General features: G+C 42.7%; 2 protein-coding genes and 1 non-coding gene across 3 annotated transcripts; all 3 read left to right on the top strand.

Annotated features, from left to right (window-relative positions):
- Window positions 1–6599: 6599 nt before the first annotated feature.
- Window positions 6600–11588, top strand: dtwd2 (DTW motif tRNA-uridine aminocarboxypropyltransferase 2). Its single transcript, XM_030066024.1, has 6 exons — window positions 6600–7124; window positions 7332–7422; window positions 7600–7694; window positions 7804–8020; window positions 9432–9560; window positions 9704–11588. The coding sequence occupies exons 1-6, from the start codon at window positions 6967–6969 to the stop codon at window positions 9881–9883; spliced, it is 870 nt and encodes a 289-aa protein (XP_029921884.1). The 5' UTR covers window positions 6600–6966; the 3' UTR covers window positions 9884–11588.
- A 746-nt stretch (window positions 11589–12334) lies between these two features.
- On the top strand, window positions 12335–12405 carry trnag-ccc (transfer RNA glycine (anticodon CCC)). Its single transcript has one exon. It is a non-coding gene; the product is annotated as a tRNA-Gly (tRNA).
- Window positions 12406–13460: 1055 nt separating this feature from the next.
- Window positions 13461–19685, top strand: c12h2orf42 (chromosome 12 C2orf42 homolog). Its single transcript, XM_030065841.1, has 9 exons — window positions 13461–13604; window positions 13852–14979; window positions 15085–15210; window positions 15955–16065; window positions 16892–16996; window positions 17965–18072; window positions 18226–18326; window positions 18916–19075; window positions 19216–19685. The coding sequence occupies exons 2-9, from the start codon at window positions 13890–13892 to the stop codon at window positions 19467–19469; spliced, it is 2055 nt and encodes a 684-aa protein (XP_029921701.1). The 5' UTR covers window positions 13461–13604; window positions 13852–13889; the 3' UTR covers window positions 19470–19685.
- Window positions 19686–27615: the final 7930 nt, after the last annotated feature.

Below are 27615 nucleotides of genomic sequence, written 5' to 3' on the forward strand. Positions count from 1 at the left end.
GTGTTGTTTCATTTCTTTTGAGGAGAGATGTTTTATAATGCCCTTGTTTAATATCCTGCACAGAGTATTGACTACTCCTGGTCTTTCAGCATTTATGTGTTGTTCAATCATATTCTCTTATTGGGTGTTGTTGTTGTTGTTGTTGTTGTTTAGCGTTTTACATCTGTGTTGTAGCACTTGACAAAAATACTCAAAACTGTTCGGCCTCCATAGGCGTGCATGATCTTGATGCAATTATCAAGCAATATCTCATTTTAAAGAATATTCTAAATAATATTATTTTAGTTGCATTTCAGAATACTCTTTTACAGGCGTGCTTTGCACAATATGAAGCTGTTTATCATTTATATTTTTAGCAGAAGCAGTGCTGGTGGTGGAACTGGTACTATTATTTCTGTTGTTGTTGTTGTTTGTTTCATTCATCTCTTCATCCTTTTTTTCCTTTTTGTTTTTACTTCAAGTGTACACGCTGACCAGCAGTTATTACTGATGCATTGTTTTTATGCTTTTACTGCTTTGTTGATCAGTCTCGTGCTAAGCCTCTGTTCAAAGCAAGGATTTTCAAATATCGCATTTTCAGATGAATTTCATATATCTGAGAGAACTCTATAGAGTGCATCTTTAATGTAACACATTTTAACATCTGCAATGTCCTGTATAATAATAAAAAAATGAAATGAACTATGTTTTGGGTTACTCGGCGTATCTTATTTCCTCCGTGCAATGTAAAACACGTTCAATGTCATATTTGTATGGAACTTTGCATGGCTGTCTGTTTTTAGCCTCCTCCAAAAGCCACGTGAGGGCTGTCAGACGTGTTCCACACCTCGCTGCAGGGCAATATGTCATTTAATACAGTTCACTGCACAGTTTGGGGGAAGCATTCCAAGTTTCACATTACCAGACCTTACGGCTTTAAGATGACTTCACATGTTCTGCCCTAGTAAACGGTTGGCCTCGGTTTGTCTTGTGTATCCACTAAGACAACTTTTACCCAGATACAACCTGTTTGACAAGAGCCAAAACACCTCTAAACGGGTGTAGAGGCTTTGATTTACCACGTAGTGTCTGTGTAGTAATATCTCCCTGCAAGAGGACAGACATTAACAGGTGTAAGGTTGACATTTTAGGATAAACATGGGGCAAAAATCAAGAAATGCAGACTTTCAACTACAATGCTTGGAATTTTACGAAGTTAGTTATCATATTAACTCATACTGCAATTGTTATTTGGAGGAATGGGTAGAAAGAGGGGGTTTCAAGTTTTCGTCCTTTCCTCGTCAATTTATTCTCACCTGGTAAAACTGACTGTTGGATTTGTTTGATTCCTTATCAGTTATGCAACAAATGATCAAACTCTGCCCACTTTCAACATTCTTATCTGCCTATGACAGACTTGCAGACAGACTCATGACATTGGACATAGGCTTCTGACAAAATTATATTTAGCCTTGGCAAGAAAAAATGAAGCAGAGGTATCAGGCATTTCTTCTATGAAGTGTTTTCTTCCCCTTTAAAGTTTATGTTATTCAGAGGGCATGGTAGAGCTGAAAGTTTTAGATTAACCCAAATTATCATAAAGGCCAAACGCAAGGGGTCAGTTAGTGTAAACAGATGACACATTAGCCACCCTACGTGTTGTGAATGCTTCAGATGAAACACTGGAAGCCGAGTTTTCTATTTCAAGATTGCGCTGAGCATGAAATCTCAACTCAAGTGCGCTCACTTAGAATGTGATCAGCAGAGCAACGCTGAGGTGTGGTCAGACGTTGCCTCAACTTTGATGAAGGCGTCGCAACAATGGATACTTTGTCGGAAGATTTAGTGAGGACAGAGGCGGACACTGAGATGACAATGTTGACACATGAAGACGTTGGTGAGCAAGACCGTGATACCAGGGACGAAGTGGAAGCCCTTCGAAACAGGTACAAATCAATCAGTGTTATTGAGTGCCTGGTGCACAGTGCTTCATTGTCAGGTTTGCCTAGGCAGTAAGGATTGCATTATAGTTTTCATCACATTATAAAACTAAGTTGCTGAGTGGAAGAGTTTTTTTTTTTTTTTTCCCCCCCATTATCAACCAATCCCAACAGCTCAATCAACCAATTCACCAAACCCATCAGAAGCTGAATGGCAATGCTCTATTTCAGAGCAATAAACTCAGCTCACTCCAATATGCAATGTCCAACTGATGGAGGAAATTCAATTATTTCCACTGACCTGTATGTATATGAGGATGTTTGTGTCTTTGTGTGTGTGTGTTTGTGTGCGTGTGTGTTCGTCTGTGTGTGTATCAGAGAGAAAAAAGAAAAGGGAAAGACAAACACATTTTTCTATTAACTTAGATGTAAAACACCAGAAGGTAACCTTATTTGTTTTTGATTTTTTCAAATGTCAAAACATGTTCTAATCTAGTCAGTGAAGACTAAAACTGAAGAGAACAAAGCACAATAAAGTGCAGGATGGCTCTGAACTAAGTGGGTTAAAAAGGTTACGGCCCAAATACTAACACATGATTATTAAGTTTAATGTACTTGAGAATAACCAAGAGTTTTCATGGACATTTTTTTTTTTTTTTTTAAATGTGGAGAATCATCAACTTAAATTTCAGGCTCTTACCAAAGTCGCTCCTCCTTGATTAGCTTGGTGATTGTTACTCCTCACCACCATATTGTTTGTGTTACTGTGCCTTCAGTTTACGTGAGGCTGTCCACGATGAGGCTGTCCGGCCTAAGATGCAGTGCCTGATGATGGACGCTTCCTTCTCCATGGTAACTATGCAGGGTGAGGACAGTGGCATTGAGTGGGAGACTACCCCTAGCCGCTGCACCACGCCATGGACCTCTGAAGCTGGAAACCCCACGGTGGATTTTAGCTCTCCTGTTACAGTACGTCCTGTAACGCCTGGGTCTCTTCCAGCAGGCAAGATTATCTTTGTTATGGACGAGCAACAGATCTCAAGAAGGAAGAAAACTAAAGAGAAACCTGGTGATGCGAAGCGCAAGGTGGACAGACAAAGAGAGCTCCTCTCAGAAGACACTGATGAAATCTCAGGCAGGCCAGAATTAGTGGGGTTCTCCCAGCCAAATGTAAAGATCGAGGGAGAGGAAGGGAAAGAAGAAGACACAGACCCTGCGGTCGATAAAGAGCAACGGCTATTCAGTTTAGTCTCTGAAGGCTCGGAAATTCTCAACATTGTTGTTCCTCCTAAACTGGCTATGGTGGATGAGGAGGAGAGCAAAGAAATGGTGGACAACCTCTCTTATTTGGAGGAAATCCCTCTTACTAAACCATGTGAAGAATCCATTGATACGGATGTAAACAATCAGATGCTAATCCAACCACAAGCTCTAACAGGATCAGGTGCAGATGGAAGCATACCGGTGATGGTCTCACATGCCATTGTTTCAAATGTGATGGATCCTCCAGGGGCTCCAGTGGCCAGACCTCCAGGCAGGGGAACCACTGGTAATGTGGACTACTTTGAGAAGTTCACCCTGATTGATGCACACGCTCCAGGAAGTCCTGCTGCAGTCACAGAGGGACAGGAGGAACTATACGCTGAGGGGGGCGGGGATGGCATGAAAGAGACTGTGCTTTCTAAAGGAAAAACCACCACAGTGGCAGCAACCGTGGATAAGAGAACCACAGAAGCCATCAGTGGAGAAGAAATCGCCACTGAGCTTCTAGATGAAGTGTTCTATGGCGGCACGGACGATGTCCCAATAAGTCCCGTGGACAAAGCAGAAGGATGTGAGGCGGCTAAGGGTGTGCCCTCTAAGTTCCCTTTGAAAAAGAGTGGTTCAGCTTTGTTTGGAAGCCAAGAGGACATCCTTACCCCGATCTTCCTGCCCGAAGGACCTCCCAAAATAATTGACCCCATTTTGCTGGAGGAGCCCAAAGCTATGGCCTTCCTATACACAGACCTGTATGAGGAAGCGATGGGCAGTAGGATAAAAGACGAGGATACAGAGAGTATGACCTCCGAGAAGTCTTTCCATAGTAGGCATTCAGACAAGGAGGCCAGGGGCTATCTGGAGAAGTACGTCCTGATCGATGAGACCCCTGTGGTGGAAATGCAACCCACTGTTAAAGACAAATGCAAGAAGGAGGGAGTTCGGGTTTTGTCCGAAGATTCGTATAATTTAGATGCTTTTCTCTCAAAACCTGAAAAACGTGAGATGCCACGTGCTGAGGAGGAAATCACAGACTTTTTCAGGTCGAGTGCGAATTCTTCTCCATGTGACGCAGAGCCTTTCCCCCCATCACTAGAAGAGAGCGACATACAATTAAAGACAAAGAAACACACAAAGACAAAGGAGAGTGTCCCCCAAAAAGCAGAAAAAGTGGTCCAACCTAAAATCACAGCAACAAACCCAACAGATCCCATCGGTGCCTCAAGCGACGAGATTTTCTTTGAGGAACCCGACTGGGGAAGTGCTGATGATCATCCTGCAGCCCACGACAGGAAGGATGATGGCGTGTCCACAGATCCGAAATTCGGGAGGCAAGCCTTGGAAACGCAAAAGCCTGTTGCTCCTCCGAGAAGAAAGGCGGCATCATCTCCTAAGACATCTCTGGACCTGACGCCTCTGACCCCGGTTGAAGTTCCTGAAGAAAAAGAAGAAGCTGGCAGAAAGGAACAGAGGGAGGAGGAGAAGGAAACAGCATCACCAGAAGAGACTGCCGATGAAGGGGACGGCGATGGAGAGGAGACAAGACGGGCCGCTTCTGCTGTTGCCTTGATCACAGAAGCCAGTGCGACACCAGAGGCTGAAACTGTAAAGGGAAAAGATACTGAGAATGAAACAGCTGACCGAGACACAAAACCATCATCAGGTGAAGGGAAGGACACTGAAACAGTAAAAGAGGAAGTAACAGGGAGTAAGACTGAAAAAGCTAAAACACAAACTGGACCTGAAGAGGTACTTAGTAAATCATCTGAACCAGCTAAGACAGAAGTTGAACCAGAAGGACAAAGTGATAGTTTAAATGAATCAACCAGGGAGGGGCAAGCACCGCCCGCTGAAGTGACTGAACCAGCTAAAGGGAGTGGACAGTGTATTATACTTTAGTGGAGCTCTAATGTCAAGTGATACTGCTGTTGTGCCGGCGTTTGAAGTGAATCTGATTAGAATAACATTCATGGTTTTACCCTAAGGTACAGTGGTAAAATTTCAGAGTGACTGCATATTATAATTATGACTAAATTGTTTCATTTTGTTTTTAATTTTTACCAGTCCTTACCATGGTGTTTTCAAATGTACATTTGTTAAAAATCATGATCTCATCTCAAACAGTAGTCATCTACAGTACCAGGCAATCCCCTAATTTATTTAGGAGTGGTTGAAGGGAGAGGTTTGGGTCATGTCTGTGACTAAGAAAGGTTACGTGTGTGTGTGTGTGTGTGTGTGTGCGCGCGCATGCGTGTGTTAGGGTGGATCTTCAGTTAAAAATAACGCTCTCTGGCCCTTAACCTGACACCCCCTCTCACCGAGGAGTCTTTGTACTGCACGTACTCTTTTTATTTAATCTTTTAAACTGAGGAAGATCAGAAAAGAGACCCAATAAGTTTGTAACAATGTGTGTCATATGTGCAAATGAGTGCATTATGTATGTATGTATGTATGTATGTATTATTAATAAGTATTAGCTTTTTGGATTGCCTGTAATGTCTGCATGACATCTTGAAAAGATATAATCCTTTATGGTTCCCAAACTACGTTTTACATAGTCAAACATGACTGTAATCTATCCTAGATTAAAACAAAAAAGCCCATACCATAGACTCTAGCTGCCTGTGCCTTCCCAGACATCATTTACACCAAAGAAAACACACAATACACAGTGTCACACACACACACACACACACACACACACACACAAAAAAAACACTAATATATACAGTAGCAGTCAGACTTGGGGTTTAACACTGGAGGTGTGTGGTTAGATGCATAGGACACTACAGCAGATGCCAGGAACTTTATAAAATCACAGGTCAGTCTCCAAAAGTATTTTCCCCAACCATCCAGGACTCAAAAAAAGGTTCAAACAGAATGTTATGATTACAAATGCTATTTTCAGTTGGTCTGACACCAGCGGGACAGTCTCAGGTCCCACCAGCAGCTGAGCAGTGAACTACAGCGCAGCATCACAATGTACTGTGAATCAACAGTATTACAGAGTGGATGGAGACACACACACACACACACACACACACACACACAGAGAGAGAGAGAGAGAGAGATGTTAGTGTGTGTGTGTGTGTGTGTTTTAAATGAACAGATGTGATTTCAAGGTATGGGCTATCTTGATCGGTCCACTTGTTTAGTTTTTATGAGCTTGGTGACATAAGGCGTTAGTCTTTCTCTCTTTCTTTTTCTTTCTTTCTTTCTTTCTTTCTTTCTTTCTTTCTTTCTTTCTTTCTTTCTTTCTTTTCTTTCACCTGTTTGTCTACCGCCACAACGACAGGTGGCAGCAATGACTTCGACTACCTGAAACAGCCTTCCCGGTCATAGATTTGCAACAGAGAGAACGGATCTACTACTGGAACTAAACAAAAATTCGAGCTGTATATTGGAGCTTGTGAAAAATACAGTTTGCTTATTCCGTATGTATGCATAATTAATCACCTTTCCGCTTTGGACCTTGAAACAATCAAATTTAAATTCATGCATGCTGCATTTTACAGCCAGTAAGCAATACAGGCATGAGCTGAAATTTTACATACAAATTTAAAAGTAAATGAAATATACAACAAAAACAAACTCAGTGAGGCTGAGATTGGAAAATGACCCTCCATCAGGAAGAAAATGTAGAATAACCCACAAACATAGAGTACACATACCTTTTTCCACAACTTGCTTTTCTAGTCAGTGTATTTCTATGCCGGGGCTCTTCCTCAGCGCCCCGTGTCACCCTCTGCTTAGCAACATTAGCTAAGCACGGCTCCGGGTTAACTCGGCGATGGAAACTGTCCCCAGTTTCTCAGTCACCTCCGACGAAAATGAAGCGATAACTTGCGACAGTCCCTGCTCAGAAGACGGATTCGTCGACGTGTTTGGCGACCTGGCCGCCCTCCCGGTCGAGGTTTGCGAGAGAAGACCGACATGTTTACGATGCCGGTGAGTGGAGTTCAGGAGAAGCTAATGCTAGCTAGCAAGTTAGACTCGGACAAGTGAGGAGAGACGCTTTCCACTCCTTAATCAAGCATTAAACGAGGTAGCAAATGTATGCACATGATGGAGAAGACAGTGTAAAACAGAGAAGGGGCTTGGTAGGGAAATAAAATCATCAAAGCTTCTGATAATCCAACTTTTCCTCCTCTGTAGTCGTCCTCAGAAGGTGTGTCTGTGTCCTTTCCTGCCACTGCACCCCTTGGAGGTCTCCACATGTCTCTACATAGTGCAGCATCCGGCAGAGGTGAGCCCTGAATTACAATGACCTTTAATTTGATTGTATGTTCAAAACAGCTATTTTCTTTTTTTATTCTAATCCAGTGTTCTGTAAAGGTCTGCCACTGAGAGACATAAAGGGAAATGTGTATATAAAGCAGCAACCACACCCAAACGATTGAACTAACCCCTTTTTTGCTTTCAGGAGAGCAGGGTACTTCGCACAGTGCCTCTCCTTGCTGCATGTTTGCCCCCAGGAAAGTGCAATGTCTTAGTTGGAAGGAGATTCAGTGAAGAAAAGTAAGCGGTGTTTCTCTACACTCTGGGGAAGGTTTCTGTTTTGTGTGGGTCTGAAAACCTAAGAATTAGTTTTTATGATGCTGACATTTGCTGTCTTTGATCTGCTCAGGCACCCAGAGCTGGCTGCTGTGTGCCGGGACAGTAGAACACTGATCTTGTACCCAGGTCCTAATGCCCAGAACCTGGAGGAGCTGGTGCAAAATCAGGGAGGTCAGCAAGACCAGGAACTTGGCACTGTAAAACATAACATCATCATCATAGATGGGACGTGGAGCCAGGCTAAATACATGTTCCTCAGAAACAGTCTCCTCCACCTGCCGAAACAGGTGTGTATCACTGTGATCTGACGTTACAAGATCACAGGGTTGATTGAGCAAGGATTTGCAGGGCTTTTTATGCGCAAATGAGACAAATAGTGACTGTCCCTTATCTGCTGAGAAGCTGCAGCACAGGTTTGCGCTAGTGAAATCACAGAAAAGCAGTGTCACTGAAAATTGCATGTGTCGCCATATGCAGATGTATTTTAGGGCATTCTGACTGCAAAAATGTGGGAAGAGGGAATGGAGAATCAGTCAAATGAGTGGCTAAATCTGATTTATCATGACCAGTGGCCAGTACAGCAGAGGAAATTGTGTTAATGCTTTTGAAACACATCTTAAATATTTTGCAGCACCTACAACCAGTTCACCCTGTTTTCCAATTCAACCTGGTGCATAAAATCAGGCCAGCTGATGTGAACTGTGAGATACAGATCTTGGTGATCACATGAAGATCATATCTTAGAGTTTGTGGCCGGAGGCTCACAAAATTGGAAATACATTTCTTTATATGAGAGTTACAAGTGTCGGCTGTGTTCTTGAGACAGTTTCCCTCACCACTGGGACCATCAGAGCTTTGGAACAGCCTGTGATTTGTGGATAAAGCACATGCATGTGCTGCACTGCTTTACCTCTAACAATGTGACATAGCAGGAACAAAAGCTAGTCTTGCCAACAGAGATATGATTCTTGATTATAACAAGTTTTTCATAACTGCTGTCTCTGGCCCTTGTCTGAAAATCAACTTGGCTTTCAGCACCAGGGCCCTCTTTCAGCCACAGGTATGAAGGCAGTTTATAAGCCCCTGGCCGCTGAAGCTCTGTTAGCCAAGAGTTGATGTAAATTAGTCCTGTCTTAACAGCCTGAATCACAAAGTGAGACAATGTTTACTGATTGAGATTGCTGTATATTTGTCCTGCTTTGTCCTGCTTGGCCAAATGCAGTTTTGGTGTTGGGTGTGACCACCGGTGGGATAACTTCCTTGCATTACTGAGTAATTACAACTTAAGAAGCATAATGCAAAACTCTTCCTCAATCCTGTCTAGAAAAAAATGTACTCACCAACATTAAATTGTTTACCGCTTTATTCCCTTTGATTTTACTTTTCTTTTTTGTCCTTCATCTTTTGTCTTTTTACCTCAGAGCAATCTCAGTCCCACAAGGGTTGGTAAATATGAGCATATTGTGTGCAGTTTACTGGCATCAAGTTATATGATTTCTGGGTGTTCAAGTTCAGTCAACAGTGATTTCTTGCTGTCAGTTGGGGCTGCCAATGAAAAGTCGTCATGTGTATTTTTTCTCTCATGCCCAGGCCGGTCTCCTAGGTCTTGTCTTGAATATGTTAACTTTTGATACAGAGAGAGAATAATAAACTTTAAATGTTGGCAACACAGTGATTAAATGTGCTTTGGTTAACCAGGTGCAGCTCAGCAGGGCTCTGTCCAGTCAGTATGTGATCCGCACACAGCCCTCCAACATCTGTCTGTCCACTCTTGAGTGTGCTGCTGTCGCCTTGTCCATCCTGGAGCGGAATGACGACATCCAAGAGGTGACTGTCGGGAATAATTCTAACTATTATATATTGTGCAGTGTCCGTCTGCTTTGAAGCATTTATTGGTTGATGATTGTTGATGATTGACATGTTGACTCTCCCTTGAACTCTCTTGAACTCATTGCTGTTTCTTTGTCCAGGTTCTCTTGAGGCCCCTGAGAGCTCTCTGCTCTTTCCAGCTGCAGCACGGTGCTCAGGTTCATCACAGCAAAGAACATCTACTGAAGAACGGCATGTATGATAAACCCATGCCCAAGAACAAACGCAAGATAAAGAGGATGGAGAAACTTGTGACTGACAGAAACATTTGCCCGAGATGAGCGACTGACTCAGACTGAGTGAAAGATTATTTAGAGCCCCAAATCACTGTTTACAGTCTCTGTGGGCTTTTCAGGCCCACAAGTATACAACAGACAATAAAGGCCCTCTGACTTAACCTTCATAGCGGGAAAGATAAAAACTGCCCTAAAAATCCCCAAGTGGAACCGTGAAAAATTGAAGAAATCTTGAAGGGCCACAGAGAGAGAAGACCCCTTCATTGCCAGACAGGTGTGCAATAGCTGCCGACCTGGTGTGCAAATTACAAATAATACGGTCATCATGCAAAAGAAAACACACTAGCAGACAAAGTAAAGATGAGAAGGCAGCAGGAGGCCTCGACCGATGCAGGCGACACAGCCACAGCAGCACAAGGACATCGACCAGCCACAGAGCTACTGCAACAGCCAGGAGGAGGGGAGTGAAGTGGACAAAGGGAATGAAGGGGAAGGATGAAGAGGACAGGGGGAATGGGGGTATGGAGGAGGGTGGGGCACACCTGGGAGGAAGACAGTCGAACTCACAATTAAGTGTGATAAGTAGAAAAGTAAGTAAGTACCCATCTGTATTGTATTGGCAGCTGGCAGGGGCCTACGCAGTCAGGGGCCGTTTATAGCTATATCAGGGCAAAGGAGACTGCTGGACTTTTGGGGATCATTATTATTATTTTAATTTAATTTCTTTTGTTCCATGTGTTATCTTAAAAGGATTACTTCACCCTGGAAGACACTCTACAACAGATGATTATCAAGTTAGCCAGATAACTGCAGATAATACATCTAATCTCTATCTGTAATCTCTCCATCTTTGATCATGTAGCAGTTTCTGTGGTCATTGATATCACCCAAAAGTATAATGTATAATAATTTCTTGTAACCGTAAATTCAATTGCTGCTCCTCTTTCCCAGCTGCCCTCACCAAGAAAATGTTCATCTCTCTTCGTGAATCTCCTATCCCCAGCACCCTTGTCAACCAGTACCACCACACCTTTCCTGCCTTGATCAGCTGGGTTAAGATAGTTTCTTTTTCAGACTTCACTTCATCAAATGAAATTCACAGCGCATCAACTTGAAAGACTAGGTTCACCAAAATCGACAGATTTCACGCTCTAGGCAGCATGAATGTTGTCACCAAAATTCATGGCGACCCATCAAACGCACCCCTCTGGACAAACCTACTGACTGACTGCCAGCCTAGCTGATACAGTGACATATAGACTGCCGCTTTCCAGTAGGGCCACAAAAATTTCCCAAGACACTCGTTCCTAAACCTGCTTTTTAATGTGTAGTCTCTGTCTTACTCCTGGCACCTTAGGTATTTTAATCTCAGTCTTATCTTTTTTCTTTTATTTTCTTCCTCCTCAATGCATATATTTATTCTGGTTATTCTATTTATTGTCTGTGAAAAGTATCTTTTAGTATTTATAAAAGTGCTACATGAAACAAATGTATCAATAGTAAAAAAAAAATTACTGGAAACAGATTATGCTATATCCTGGAGACTTGAAACTGATTTGAATCTGTACAGCAAAACTTGAATATGGCTCAGCGTTTTTTGCTGATGGTTGCTGATAACCAAATTTTCAAAAGATATTTTGTAACAGTGTTATCTGGCTAACTTGCTAATCCTGCTTTGTGGAATAACCTGGTTATTGTCATATGTGCATTTATACACATATTTAAATAAATTAATGACAAATGAAACATACTTAAAGTGTTTTTGTGTGACATTTAATGAGTCAGGTTTAGGAAAGCTGTTTGTGGAGACATGCTTTAATTTTTGGGTTATCTAGCACAGAAATTGTCAGTAATGCCTCCAGCTTTTTAAAAAAAAAATATATAAATTGTAGCTACATTAGGGGCTACTTGCTGTTGTATCATAACATAATCAGCATAACAGCACTGACTGCAGATGAGTAGATTGTCTTTGCCAAATGTAACATCTTATAAACATTAGACACAATATCCATTTTAGGTGTCTTAAAACATCAAATTTGCTTTTTCATAAAGTATAAATGTGTATTTTTTTCAAACTGAGCTTTGCAGTTTTATTGAGAAGTGAATGACTGATAAACCTTTGCAAATGCTTTACCAACATTAGCCTAAACCAGGCAGGTCCCCAAATCTTTTATCAAAATACACAAATGCAATTCACACAATGGTAGTGCACAAAATGTTTTGTGAAAGCACAGCTTGGAAATATAATGTTTTTCCTGAACGCCAATAATGACAGTGAAAATAACCCTCAAATAAAAAACGTTTTTTTTTTTTTTTTTTTTTTATTATCAGTTCTTCACTAACAGCCTATGTGCGCTACAAATGTGAATCTTTATTGTTCTGGAGGACGGGGTTACTGTAGTATGTAAGTAGCACTAACTGTGGTATTTTCTGAAGGTTTTCGACCCCAGGCATCATCAGCTGAGAAAATGAGGATGAATCTCTGGAAACGACCAGGCGCCGCTGGTGTAGTGGTATCATGCAAGATTCCCATTCTTGCGACCCGGGTTCGATTCCCGGGCGGCGCACCTCCTTTTAAACCCCACAAACACAACGACCCCATTACAACTACGGGACCACAAAGCGTCATCTGATATCAATTACATCAGTCATCAGTATACTGACTCAAGGGGGGGTGGGGGCATCGGATGGCTTCTGCTACGCTGAAATAAGGCGTTGCCAATGGCACCCCAATTATGGGCAATTAAATTAAAAAATGTTGTTCCTTGTCCGAAATGTAGAATACCCCATTCAAATGAAGTGTGTGGAAACCATTGGACGAACTCAAGAGATGATTGGACTCTATGAGTTATTTAATTTACCCTCTGCCAGTTTAGATGTTTCTGTCCCTCTTCTTTCTTTCTTTCTTTCTTTCTTTCTTTCTTTCTTTCTTTCTTTCTCACCCTCTGCCCTGCATCCAGTCTTGTTCATGTTGTTTGGCTTGTCATCACCCTGTTCTCTATCTGTGTGAGTGGCTGGTGTTTGTGTTTTCCTGCCTGGATGTGGCTCCCATCTTCAGGTGCTGCTCCCTCTACACCTCACCCAGCCACGGCTTTTAATTCATTATCTTTGCTTCATTCGTTCTTAGTCGCCTCCCTTCTGTCTGTCTTCCTCCCAGGTGTGACCTTCCTCACCCTCACCCTCTCCTCCATCTGCCTCCTCCCCCGTGTTTTCCCACTGGGTCAGCACCTTTTGCACACCTGTCTGGCCAGTAAAGGCTCTCCTGTCTCTGTGGTCCCTTTCAAAATAAATGTCTTCCAGAGGTTTTTCAACCTAGACATGCAAAATACTGCTTTGTTTTGACATGTTTATGACCATCATTGTTTGGTCTACTGTTGACATATTGCATTGTTCACTGCCAGAATATAAAACATGCCATTAATATTTATTTTTCTGTCATGAAAAGCAGTCTCTAAATATAGCCAACGAGTTTTCAACAGTGCAGCAAAACAGGTGGCCGTCACATACATGAAAACTACATTTCCCGTGATCCAGTGCTCCAGGAGAGGCCCGCCCTCTTTCTCCCACGTGATCGCGTCCAGCCAATGCAGAGGGTTGTTACAGGCGCATTGCGGCTGCGGGGATGTAAGGAGGAATGGCGACGGTCGAGACGAATTGGACGCCCGAGTATAAAAAGTGAATTTGACCAAACAGGAGCTGATCACAGGTGGTTGAAACGTGCAGCGCGTGATCGTGTGAGAGCCCGCCGGTGTCCTGCAGTGACGAGGTACCACTGTCAACCTGATGCACTGAGACATCTGATGCAGGGCACGGACAGCTGCAATACAATCAGATCATATTTTTTAAAACAACATTAGCAATGCAATTACTGTTTAAGTGCAATTTGCAGGTGACGATTTGTTAAATAACATAGACTGATAGACTGATAGGTATCTGCAACAATTAATCCCATATGAATTTAAATGTTAGGCATTTTTTTATTACCTTTATGTTAAGGTTTCTTCCCCTCTCAGTTGCAGCAAACAGTTATTTGTGAAAAAGAGGCGCCAAAATGGAAACTGAGGTAACAGTGGCCCCCTCATCAAGAGTGGTTTCCACCTCCACGCCACAGACTGTGACTGCCACCCAGACCAACCTGGCGGCCAAACAGAGAGAGAGCAGAAAGGCCACGTCAGCAACTCCTGCGTTTCTCTTAAACCTTGGCAAGGCCACCCTGCGCGGCATCCGCAAGTGCCCGCAGTGTGGCTTGTACAATGGCACCCGCGGGCTCAGCTGCAAGAACAAGGCCTGTGGGATTGTCCTCAGAGACAGCTTGGCAGGGGGCAGGAGCAGCAAGAAGGGCGCCGTAGAGGTGGTGAAGGTGTTAATAGACAGCGGAGAGCGAGGGGATGCAGGGGGAGAAGAAAACGAGGGTGGAGGCAGTGGCTCAGGTGGAGGGGTGCAGGTGTTTTCGGTGTGTCAGAGAGGCAGAGGGAATGCAGCCACACAGTTGGGGTTTGTGGAGCTTGTTCCCACCGATACAGCCATAGCCACAGGTGATGGGGCCACCTTGTTAACCAGGATCAACCTGGGCCATTGCTTCCTGCCTTCTTGCCGACAGCATCAAAGGTCAACTCAAGGCCAGTCGCAGTCGGCGGCAAACGCTTCCAAACAGGGCTCCTCCTCAGACAGCCTCTGCATGCACATCAAGCAAGCTATGGAGTGTCAGAGCCATGCGACTCCTCTGAAATTGAAGAGCTCGGTTCTGGAGGGTCTGCAGGCCTCTGTTGAAGCCAAGGAGGAGCTGTGGAGGCTGGCCACAGAGTCCCCGGGGCCCCTTGTGCAGCGTGTCTCTAAAGACGTCCTGGTGGTGAAGTGCCACACTGATTCTAACCACCCCCTCGGCCTGCTGCATCTCACTGTAGGTGCTGGTGAGATTTCAAAGATGGAGGGAAGGGGCAGAGAGGGGCATCAGCAACAGCAGGCTGTTTATCACTGTGCATGTCAGGTTAGCACCAGAAGAGCTAAACCTGATGGGACGGGTCAGCCTGGGTCCAGCTCTTCAGACCCCTGCCTTCACTTCTACGCCTGTGTGTGTGCCTTCGCAAGTGATGACAAACTGGCTTCAGACTTTGCTGCTTTCATCAACTACAGCTCCAGTGGTATCGTAACCAAACTTATCATTTCGTTCATTTTCAGCTTAATAGATGAATCATGCACTCCAGCACAGCACATCACTTATATTGTGTCTTTTTATGTGTCTGTAGGTGTGCAGCAAACGTCTGACTGTAGAATACTTTGTGCTCCTGATAAGTCCCTGCAGCAGCCCAGTCCAGTCAACTCTGCCCAGAGAGGAAAAGACTTCGCCTGGATGAAGCTTTCACTGGTCGATAGTAACTCGATGATGCTGACTGAAAATCTGCATTAGGGCTGGGTGATATGGACAGAATCAAATATAACATCATCTTTGACCAAATACCGCAAGATCGATATTGTGACGATATTGTAGGGATGATGGTGCTTTCACAAAATGAATATACAATCATTAGTAATGTGGATATGATGACCAAGCAGGTTGAGGCAAATAATACAACAGCTACAACAAACTAATAAGCTCAAAAAACTGCATTCTCTTACTGTAAATGCAGCCTTTAAAACCAGGAAAAGACACTTGTGTCATATCAAGATATTACAATATCCAAAATCCCAGAGGATATCTAATCTCATATCACAATAACAGTATAATATCAATATATTGCCCAGCCCTATTCATTCTACATATACTACTAATTATTACACAATTACTCTCCAAAGCATGATGAGGTTCTATCTGCCTTCGGAGTAGATTTGTAGTAATTTGCTTCAAAGCATACATTTAATTGAGATGGGGCCTTTTATTTAAGAATTGCCACACTCAGAATCATTCCTTATGATAATAATGATAATAATTTAAAAAAGAATGATAATAGCAATGTTGTACAGATGTTGACTGGCACTCAGAGTTGACTGAATTTCAACAAACCATCAGATAGGACCTTATAATGCCCAGGTCAGGCTTTGTCTGTATGTATGTTATAATTTATATATGTACCTCTTTTCCAGTCTGTCGTATTTTAATCTGCTGCCTCTGTCCTTAGCCCCCTCTGTAGTTATGCCTTCTGGGGTGGGGAGAGAGAGAGTGTCACCCTCCAGTCTGAGGAAACCTGGTCAGAGGAAAGCCCCAGGTGGCAGCGGGCTGAAAACACCAGGTGCTGCCTGTCTCACTACTCACCCCTCCCCCTGCTCTTTTATCTCTGCAGTAAATCTGCCTGTCTGTTAAAGAGCCTTACAGCGTCTTATACATCTGTCTCTGTCTTTATTGTTATTCTGTCTATCTAATTCCACGGTAGTAATCCTGATCCACGATTCAAAGGAATGGGCTAGCTCTGGACACAGGATATTTTATCAGCATTTAAAGGACCATGCCAGTGATTTTGCATGTTTAGCCTTATATCTGCAAAATATATATAGTCAACATTTTTGCTAATCTTTTTCCAAAGTAGTATTTTAGAACTCCAGTTTCATTTTTCCTCCCTTTTATCCAGCCATTGGTTTCTATTCATTCAACTGCAATATAAAAATGAAGTTTAACACACTTCACATTGTCTTCACATCTGTATTCCATCACCGTAATAAAGTTGTCCACATTAGTTTTCCGAAAAGAAATTTGGCGGAGTGATACGGTATCTCCTCTGTAAAATAGTCCCTGGTGAAGCGTTCGCTTTACACAGCTTATGATCAGTTCTGTGGTTTATGAATTGTGACATGCTTGTTAGCCACTGAATCAGAACATTATAAGGTGGGCATTTCAATTCATTTGGTTTGAATTGGTTTGTTGCAAAGTAAAATGTGGGTAAATTGTAGTAAATGGCCCAAAAATTCAAAATCACTGGTATGGTGATTTTTTTTTTTTTTTACAAGCCCAGTACACAGCCCAGTATCACAAATTACAAATTTGCCTTAAGGGTTTTACAACAATACAACATCCTCTGTCCTGTGTGTGTGTGTGTGTGTGTGTGTGTGTGTGTGTCTCAGGGAGTGCCCAGTTTGTGGATGAGCATACAGTGACGATGGGCTTCCATCAGTGGCTGGCCAGTGTCACAGAGAGGATCCACCAGACGATGCACTACCAGTTTGATGGTAAATCTGAGGCACATTTACTTGATTACACTTCATCTTCTCTTGTGCAATCAAACTGTTTATGAATCTATGCAAACAAACAACAACATTAAAAACCGTACAAATGCATCACATGCAAGTTAATGACAAGCCAGTGGTCTGGCTCATCATTTCCAGGTCCAATGTAAATAGGTTAAAATAAAGAGAAAATAATTTTGTTTGTCTATGGCAAGCTGATTCTACATGTTGAAGATTCTGTTGGGCACTCAGACACTTCAAGAACCATACCAGTGATTTTCCATATTTAGCATAATATCTCCAAGATGTAGAAACTCCATATTTTTGTTATTTTTTTCCCCAAAGCAAGCAGTCATTGCAATTTGACTGCTATATTTGTCAGTTGTGTGGTTTATCAGTGTTAATGACTGTTAGCTGCAGAGGCAGAACATTATAAGGTGGGTGTTTCAGCCAAAAATTCACATTTGAAAATGGAGAGATTTTGCTATCAGCCAATATCAGCTTTAAACTTTAAGAAGCAATAGTGTATCAGTGCCATATTATATTTACTGCCATTGTTTGGCTAATTGTGATTGTCTCTTGTGTGAACTTTTTGTCTATGACTGTGTCACCTAATGTAACTGTAAAATTGGCAACGGATTAAAACTAATAGTCTTTAAAAAAAAAAAAAAAAAAAACACATGACAAGCCTATGACAGGCCTCCCTGAAAAACATAAACTCTTTTATGCCTGCGTTTGTGTTATGGTTCTTACAAAAATGCCATATTGGACGTTATGGGTGGGAAGATATTGGTGTTATCCTTAATAAACAAAATCATTCCATTTCTAGATTCAGACTGATGCTCTGTTCCAGGTATATCGTGTTCCTCCCTTTGTATCACCTCCTATAAATGTCTGTGTATGATCACTGCCTTTGGTTGCTTTGTGCGCCGTGTAAAAACATGGTGGTGATGGTGACTGGGTTATTTTAGGAAAGCCAGACCCGCTGGTGTACCATATCCCGCAGGAGTTCTTCAATGCCCTGCAGCACCGACTCTCGCTGGGCTCCAAGAAACGGAGACTTCCCAACACCACAACAGGTCAGATACACCACCCCAACATTATCTACTGAATATGAATATAGAATTGCATTTGGAAGAACCATAAACCACAAATATTTTATGAACATTCAAACAAAACAGTTTTTTTTAATAATTGCAAACCCCCTCCCTCTTTTTGTACATGGATGTCAGCATTCGTGAGGAATGATGGTCTTCCTCTAGGCTCTTTCTCCAAGTACACCTGGCACATTACTAACCTCATGCAGGTCAAACGCATTTTCGACACCCCAGAGGTAATTAACCCCATCCCGCTTTCTTATGAATCTGCCTCCGTTCACCATGCCAGTTTCTTAAAGGGGTACTTCACCATTAATGCATCATTTTTGAATCAAGTGCTCACTGTGAGCTGCCTTCAATCCTTGACAAAGAAAGCTTTACTGGCAAGCCTCCATGGTAAACTATTTTCCAAAAACACTATCTCTGATCCAATTGAAAAAAACTGGGTCTGTAATTTAACAGAAAATTGCTATAAAAAGTTCCATTTAAGAAGCTCACACTCGTCATGCTGTATAAATCCAGACTTAGTGCTTAACAAACACACAAATCTCTGCTCAAATCTTGCTGCAAAGACTCTCATGCTCGGTCATGAAGTGTGTATATGAGCAGCGTTTTGCTGTCGTGAAATTAAAATTAAGTTTTTTCCATTGGATCAGACATGGTTAGCCTTTTTGGACTATGAGTTTACCATGAAGCCTTGCAAGCTGAAGGCAGCACACGGTGAGTGCTTGATATATGAATTATGAATTATGGGTGAAGTATCCCTTCAATGTTAAGTGAAACACTTTATTCACTTCTATCTTCATGCCATGCTCTGTGCACCAGTTGCCTCTGGAGCTGACTCAGAGTTTTGTGAAAAATATCGACGGCTCCTATTCACCTTTTCGCTGTCAACCTCCACCTGAACCAGAGGCGCCCGAGGGATACAGGACGGACAGGCCCCAGGCCATTCGACCCATGGAGCTGCGCACCTTCCTCAAAGTTGGTGCGTGAGACGGTTTGATTCATGTTTGTGAGTGAAAGAGTGATGTTCCTCGTGTGCACTGCTATTTGTATGAGGTGCACTTGTCATTTTAGCGGCAATAAATAATTGTGAACACGTGTTTTGACACTGTTCTCTACCAGGAATTTGCACAGCAGATCAGAAAGAGGCTTGTCCTTTTGTGATCGAGTGGATCCCAGACATTCTTCCTCGCTCACGGGTCGGAGAGCTCAGGATCTGCTTTGAATTTGGCCACCAGCAGAGCGGTCAGCCCGAATACTATGACGGACAGAGCCAGAGAAATAGTGGCACAGAGAGGAGAGGTCGCAACAAGTCAGCAGACCCCACACAACCCAAACATACTCCGGGTGTTGAAGTCCTTCAGGTGGTGGTCTAGGTTGCGGAATAGCAGCGCACCCACTAAAAACGTTAAAAACTATGCGAATCTTCAATATAAACATGCTAATATAATGGCAGTATACAATCAATTTGTATTCAGATTTAGTCGTCTGAGATGTTTGAATGCCTGTACAACATCACTGTGTTTATGTTCATATAAAATGTATAAGTGAACAGGGGTCTGGGAAAAGAAATAAAAATCTCTTGACAATCATCTCAAGTACTGCACTTTGTAATGACCACAGTTCATCACAGTATCTTTCAGTGTCTCCTTTATGTTACCAATTCATGACTCAGTTTTTGAAAGCCAGAACCAACCAAAATATTGACTGAAATTTAGAGGAACTTTTCTTCAGCTTCTTAAAACTTGAAAATAAAGAAAAGGGAATAAAGTACATTTAAAAGATGAATAGCATTAACTGTTATGATACAATGAAAACCACACTTAACCGTAATAGGTGTAAATGTTATATCCTTGATTTTTCTTTTCACTGTAAGTATTTATTCAATGGGGGAAAAAAACTAACATGTTTTCGAAAAGTTTGATGAGGGTATTGTGGTATTCATTTGAACTTGTAAAAAAATTGCTTATTGGCAGGATGATGACAAGCTGTGTGTTACTACTATCACTTTTTTTGAGTCTCACACCTGTCCTCTGCACTTTTTGTGGGATGAAGTTTGACAGTTTTCTGTATTGTCTATTATCTATGGAGCTAAGCAACTCTCTGCCTAGGGTTTAATATTCACCACTGGATGGCAGTATAAGCCTGCTATTTTCACCTGTAGGCGCTTGTTCAAGCACGGCTTTACAGGCTGACCAGCAAACAAATAAACGAAGTGGACTACATATAAAGAGGATGACTGAAGCTGTCTGACCCTGTGAACCTGACCCTGTCAAGCTCACCAATGCATAACTGCGCTCTATTTCTCTGTCAGAAAATGTACTGCTATGGAACAACATTTGGCGCATGACTACATGGTTCATGATTTGGCTAAATCTTTTTTTCCTCCTTTTGGGCATCACAAACCAGCGATTACACACTTGCTCTAAGATACTCTGTCACTTGAAACTCACATCACAAATGCTTCCAAAATGTGTCCAAATGTTCATGAATTAATTAACAGTGCAAAGAACATCACGCCAAATTATATCTACACCTAAGAATAGCTTGTACATTGGGTGTCTTCATCAGGGGTGTAGGCGTGCGAGAACATTGCCAGCCCCCAGCCTCATTCCTCCCTCTCAGGCCCCCCGGGACATCAGTGTGAACACAACCTCTGTTAGCACAGAGGCCAAGCTGCCAGACAGCTCTCAGCCACGCATTTAGCTGTTTATGTAGTCTGTCAGTCACAGAGACGGGAGACGCATCAATCCTCTCCTGGAAGGAATAGTATGCACATTGTGACAGATAGTCCTCCTCCGTCGCCTGGATGATGCGCTACAGACAGACGGATGACAGTAAACGAGGGGAGGGGAGGAGTAAGGGAGAGAAAGCAAAAATCTTGTCGTGAAGCCAGGGGAAAAGTTGGACGATGATAAAAGAGGGCTGGAAAATAAAGAGAGCAACTGTTGACAGCTGTAACTGTTGTTGTCAAAACCGCATGTCAAGTAGAATGCAACAAATAGTTCATGGTCAAGGCTACTTTCTCTCTCTCCCTCGATACACGACTGAACCGATGCCAAGATCCAGCTGACTATGACTGCATGTCTCTCTGTGTCTGTCAGCACCGGGCGAGAGACATACACTGAGCTGACAGCTCTCTCCCAGCTCTGTCATTCTACATTACATACACACAAGACATCAGCTCACTCACACTCCAAACATTTGTAAACGGCATTCACCAATACGCAGGATATGATGTAACTCTTCCATATGATGTTTAGGATAAGCACCTGTACAGCAGTGTATAGCTCAGGCTGGGAGGGGGGCTGAAAGCAGGTTACGTCACTTTGGGGTTACCAAGGGGGCACCTTCCGTCATATTTCTGTGATTTTGTCAAAGAAACAGGGTCAGCGGTAATTCTGGCATCCCAGGACCAGAGTTAATATTATTGACTAAAACTGTGACTAAAAATCTCCAACAACACTCTTCCCAGGATGGAAACAAGGCAAAAACTAAACAAAAATGAATGCTGGTTCGCAAAAACTGTGATGAACGATGAAGATGTTTTTGACAACAAATACAAAATAGACAAAAGAGCTAGACAGATGAAAACACAGCTCTTGACCTTGGTTTGGAAAAGCAAACTTTACTTTTGATGTCAGGTGCAGCATAAGAAGCAAACATTAGATACAAAATACAAGAAGCTGTAATGATGAAAGTATATCTGTGTGTAAGACATTACAAAATAATTTAACCCTAACCCTAATGGAATTTGATTTACACTTTTGTTTTGACTGACTCAAACCACTGTACTTTTTGTCAACAAAAAATAAAGCTGAGAAAATTCAAATACATCACTCTCAGTATTTATCAGAATTCTACTCATCAATCTGCATGTACTTTGCTCTTAGTTTGCACCAACCTTTAATCTGCTGGTTTTAGGTTCATTCACAGCGCTGGAAATACTTGAAGAAATGTCTTGTTTGCAAAGGTTTCACCTTAGAAAAAGGTGGACAGGTGTGTCTTGAGACGTTTATTGAGCAGTGCCATTCTGCAGCATCCTGGTACATGGAGACCGGCTGAAATAGCCAGAATAACACCCAGAGGTGGAGGTTTTGTTTCTTTGAATAAATCAAGCTTTGGGCTCCACAGTGACTGTACAGTCCGACAGCAAACAGTAGCTTCTGAAGGTGAAGGAAATGTGGACTCATTTGCAGAAAACAAAAGCATATGAAGATAAAGAAACAGTAGTGGCCTGCCTGTCTGAAACACAGTAAAGACAAAAAAGACACATTAGTCTTTAACTTAAAGCACATCTGTATCACAAATGTGTTCCCATGGAAAATAAAAAATATAGAAAAAAAAAAAAAAAAACGTTATGTACATGGACTCACTCACTTATTTAAGAGCACATACACCAATTGGCCATCCATGTGGAACTGGCTACCATTATCATGTCTCATTTAGAAAGAGTCCCTCAAATGTAACTGCACTTTGTAATTCTGTCAAAAACGACCAAAGATAAATTCATTAAATTTACTCATTTCCCACAGTGGTGGATAACAAATACAACCTCTCGGCATCTAGTGAAATATTACATCACCTCCATTTTTCTAGATATGGCACTGGCAGTTTGTATTGGTTAGTGCAGCAATGAATGAATTTGTTTTGTTAATTTTCACTTTGGTAACTTGTATTACTCAAACAATCTTGCAAAGTCCACAGAGATAGTTGAATGGTTAAATCCCTCGCCTATGGAAAAACACGTGAGCCCCTCTAGTAACCTTGGACTGAATCCCAGCAGAGCTCCTGAGTGAACTGCATTACAGTCAGCACTGCTGTGAGGTGAATCCTTGTGATGGGTCTCCATACGACCGCCCCCAGCTGTTGTCTATGCCCGTGCTCTTTTCATCCACTGTAGATCACATACTGTACTCTTCCAGACGCTGAAAACCTACGCACGATATGTAGATCCCCTCTTTGTGTTTGAGCAAATGGAAAGCATTAAACAAGGAAACACAGATCATCATATACTGAGGTCAGCGTTTCCTGGGCCAAAGGAAAACAGGGCAAAACATCTTAACAGGCGTGCTGGAATCACATGTAATCGACAGTACACACACACCAAAGTGCACCTGAATGCACAACACACACTAATCTAGTGTAAGAGCAGGGGGGAAACAGACCTGCCAACATGCGGCGTGTCTGCCAACCGGGAGAGGAGGAGGCGGACTGACAGGACTTGTCAACATGACCCTGGTGACTGATGACAAACCATGACATGCAACACCGCCGCGGCCACAATAGCAAATGCGAGCCGGCCTGCCCCAACAGAGAGAGAGAGAAAGTCGTTAACTCGTAGCTGAGGGAAGACCAGACAGACAAAGTGATCAGGAGGAGAGGTCAGCCATCACATCCACGACAAGGAGCCAATAGACCGCTTACCCAGTGACCTCTGAGCTCTGCCTGCCAATCATTGACTCAACCGACCAAATCCAGTGTCAATCCCCTGATAATCCACATCTCAATTCCCCCTTTGTTTCACCTATCTGTGAATGGCTCCACGTTGACTTGCACTAGGAGGATTAAATCATCCTTGAATGATAGATGAATTTGCGGAAGGAGTCTGCCAGTGCCCTGTGCATTTTGTATAAATCAACCAGTACACGTCTGACTGTATAATCTACCATTTTGTAGATGCATTACATCATATAACCCTCCCGCTTTTAGCATACGTGTGCACATGCCATTTCTCTCTTCCTGTCTCCCTCTCTACCTTCTTTTGGACTGCTTCATGCTCACTGGGCTAAGTGGAGACATCACCAGATTCATCAGTGCAGAGTCATTGCCTGAGGAAACATGGGCCAATTATGGTCATAAATAATAATGGGAGAGAGCATCTGGCACGATGACTGATGGGCCCCTCTCACAGCTCATTTACATGGCTTTGTGTGGCCATCAGCTGCTTCACTCTAATGTAATGCTCAGCAAATGAGCCTTTCACAGAATATTGTACAATTCATGGGTTAGACCGGTGGCACCAGGACAGGGCTCTATAAATCACAGGCGGGACACATGACCTATATGACGGCTACAGCCACATAGATGGGAAACAAGCTCAGTCGGCCACTAACGCATGCGGGAAAACAGAGGAAAATGGATCAGAAAAATTTTGCAAGGTTGACTTGAGTGTATAGACTGCCTATATGTGTTTGCGTGAGCACTTACGTGTGTTTGTGTGCAGGTGTGCAGCAAGTCTGAGCGCAGATGGGTTTCAGACAAAGACAAGTCCAAGTCTGTCCATCAGCATCAATTACGGTGACATGGAGGGAGACTGATTGTGTCTGTGTGGTCAGGTAACAAACCAACCAGCCTCACTCTCCACACAAACACACCACAGATAGCCTGCAGGTGCCTGTCAGACACCTGCACACCTTGCATTAACCCCCCACCCCCCTTCTCTCAGCCATGCCTTCCTTCCATGTAAACTTATAGGGAGCTGAGTGAAAAAGGATACACTTTGCACGTAAACACTGATCTGTGGTCAGTTTTTAATTTCTCAGGCTAGGTGTCCAAGGTGGTAAGCTAATCCTCAATCAGTCCTTCAGGTCCATGGTGGCCCGGAGCGGAGAACAAAAGGCTGCAGCGTGCTGACGTGTGTCCTGGGAGCTGATAAGCCTGGTTGTTAATGGTGTTAGGGTAGATTTCATTACCCCCTCCAGACTGCTCTCATTAAATAAACATCCCCCTGTCACATCCCTCACCCTGAGAGAAGAGGAGTAACTGAGGGTGGGAGGAATGGAGGGATGTGGAGAGAGGTGGCTGTGTGTGTGCGTGTGTGTGTGTGTGTGTGTGTGTGTGTGTGTGTGTGTGTGTGTGTGTGTGTGTGTGTGTGTGAGGGAGAGAGAGTGAGAACAAATTTCTGGATCAAACTCATATCAGTTAGGTTCACAGTCAAATTTGGATTGACATTTTTAGTTTGCAATGACTTTCTGATCAATGTGTTATTACACTACCTAACAAACACTGAGACTATCTTACTGAGATCAGTGCTTAACAGGTCAGTATAAGTGATTTTGCATGTTTTGCATACTGCAATATCTACAAAATTTAAAAAGCAGTTGTCTTTTAGAACTCCCATATCATTTATTCCTACCTTTATTTCAGCCACTGATTTCCATTCATTCCACTATGATATGGAAATAAACTTTAAACTCTCTTCACACCAGTATTCCATCACCGCATTAATTACATTAGTTTTCCTAAAAGCAGCTTCACTGTTGTGATTTGATGACTTCAAATTGGGCAGAGTGACACGGCCCCCCCTGCTGGAAAATAGTCCCCGTGGAAACGTTTGCTTTACACAGCCAACCATCAGCTCTGTGATTTATGAATGTTGATGACCTTGTTGGCCGCAGAAGCAGAACATTATAAGGTGGGTGCTTCAATCAAAAATTCAACTTTGAAATTGGAGGGATTTTGATGATAGGTTGTGAAATCTTTAGTGCATGATTTACAAAATGGTTTATTGCGATGTAAAATGTAGGGAAATTGTAGTAAATGGAGCAAACATTGAAAATCACTGGTATGGTCCTTTATGACTGTCCCCTGCACCACTCCATGGTGATCTAGAAGATGCAGATCTCATTTTATAACCTCTCAAGGATGAGTTGGACAAATATTATTGCTGAAGACAGTCGCTGCCTTGTGTCGGCACGGTCCCACGTGTTTGGACTTTGGCGCAGTGTGTCTGCTCTGTCTTGCTCCTTTACCTTTACTCAGTTACCCATTTTCCACTCCATCAACTCTTCAATCAGCTCTCCCTCTGTTATCCACTCTGTTTTTCCCCTACTCTTTCCCCTTCTACCATTAGTTTTTCTCCACCGCTTTCTTTGCAAGCCGCCCCTCCTTTGCCCTCCCTCAAACCTCGTTTTGACCTTGTTTGGACCCAGTGCTCCCCCTTTTCTCCTCCTCTCCTCTTCCCGTTACGCCCTCCCTCCCTTTGCTCTGCTCTGACTAATCTATGCCATCATCCTCTCTTCATCTATCAGAGTGCTCTCATTGTTTTGACGTCTAGTTAATTCTCGGCTCATGATTTATCAAATTCTTATTACCGCTTGCTGAAAGCCTCATTCATTGTCCTGATGTATGGTAATGATAGTCCCGGTGTGGCTGCCTGAATCGCAACAAACCCATTCTCTTTTTTCCCCTCTTCCTCGCTCTATTCCTCCCTCCTCTCCTACATTGCCTTTCCTTTGCGCATCCCATTTCCTGTCTTCCTGCCTTTCCTTCATCGGAGAGACTTTCCATTCGTACAGACCTGTTTCTCTGTCAGTCTCCGGTGGTCTTTCAGCCCGCATGTGTAATGCACGTGTACAGTTTGTCTTTTTGCTTCCTTCTTGCAGTGGTCCACATTTGCATCCTTACACACACACACACACACACACATACACAGACACACACACACAGACAGACACACACACACAATGAAACTGCTTATCTTGAAAACGCTGTTACTGTGACGTACAATGAAGTTGACACATTCTGGTTAAAGACATCCACACACACACCTGGAGGTGAGGTGCTGGCCACAGGTACCAAAGATCAGAAGTGACACTGAAGGCAACTGCACCCTCAGCAACATCAGTGAATGATATGTAAGGGGTAGCCACTTGTATACCCTGATGAAATCAGCGTTGTCCATTGCAATGTTGGTAAAAAGTCTATCTTACATATAAAAAAGCTGCTGCTTAAAAAGCTGTATTTAGCATTTGATATTTCATGTATCCAGACGAGATTTTAACACGCATCAGAAAACAGCCATAAAACGACCACACATCTAATCAACATGTAGCCTAAATAACAAAATGACCTTAATTTTTACCCATAACACATACCCATATACCCTCCTCCCCCTCCCACAATACCTTGCAAAACAGTACAAAATGAGACAAATCAAAACAAAACTAAAACTTAAGACAAAAAAAAAAAAAAAAAAAAAAAAAAAAATCCATATTGTCCCTGGCCTTTCATTTCCTCTCTTTCCAATCTAAGTTAAGCACCAAAACATGTCCAGTAGTTACAGACATCATAACTTATAACATAACTTAAGACTCTCCGCCCTAAACCTCCTGGTCCTACGCCTGAGGGCTGTGTGATCTGACTCAATGTATTTAGACAAATCCATAGAAATCCAGACAAACACTTTAACATGTAAACATGCCTGAGCCCATACCTCAATACACCAAACACCCACAGACATGTTTCCATGCCTGTCCACAGTGCTGGTGTGACGGTATTCACAGGTATGCATCATACACTTTATGCCTATGTTCTGTTCAATCTAGTTCAAGCCTTACCTTGCAGCTGAAGTAATGTACATATCTATGCAATCCTGGGTTGAGGCTCAACTAGTGACTTAAAAGATTAAGATTAAGCTCTACAGAGTTTCTTTTAGTTATTTAGAGACTGAATTTAGCATGCATGCAGTAAAAGTAGTTCTCAGAATATGCAGCAAACACTAAAGTAAATTTTGCTGAG

Source organism: Myripristis murdjan, chromosome 12 (genome assembly GCF_902150065.1).
Source record: "Myripristis murdjan chromosome 12, fMyrMur1.1, whole genome shotgun sequence".
Taxonomy (NCBI): Eukaryota; Metazoa; Chordata; class Actinopteri; order Holocentriformes; family Holocentridae; genus Myripristis; species Myripristis murdjan.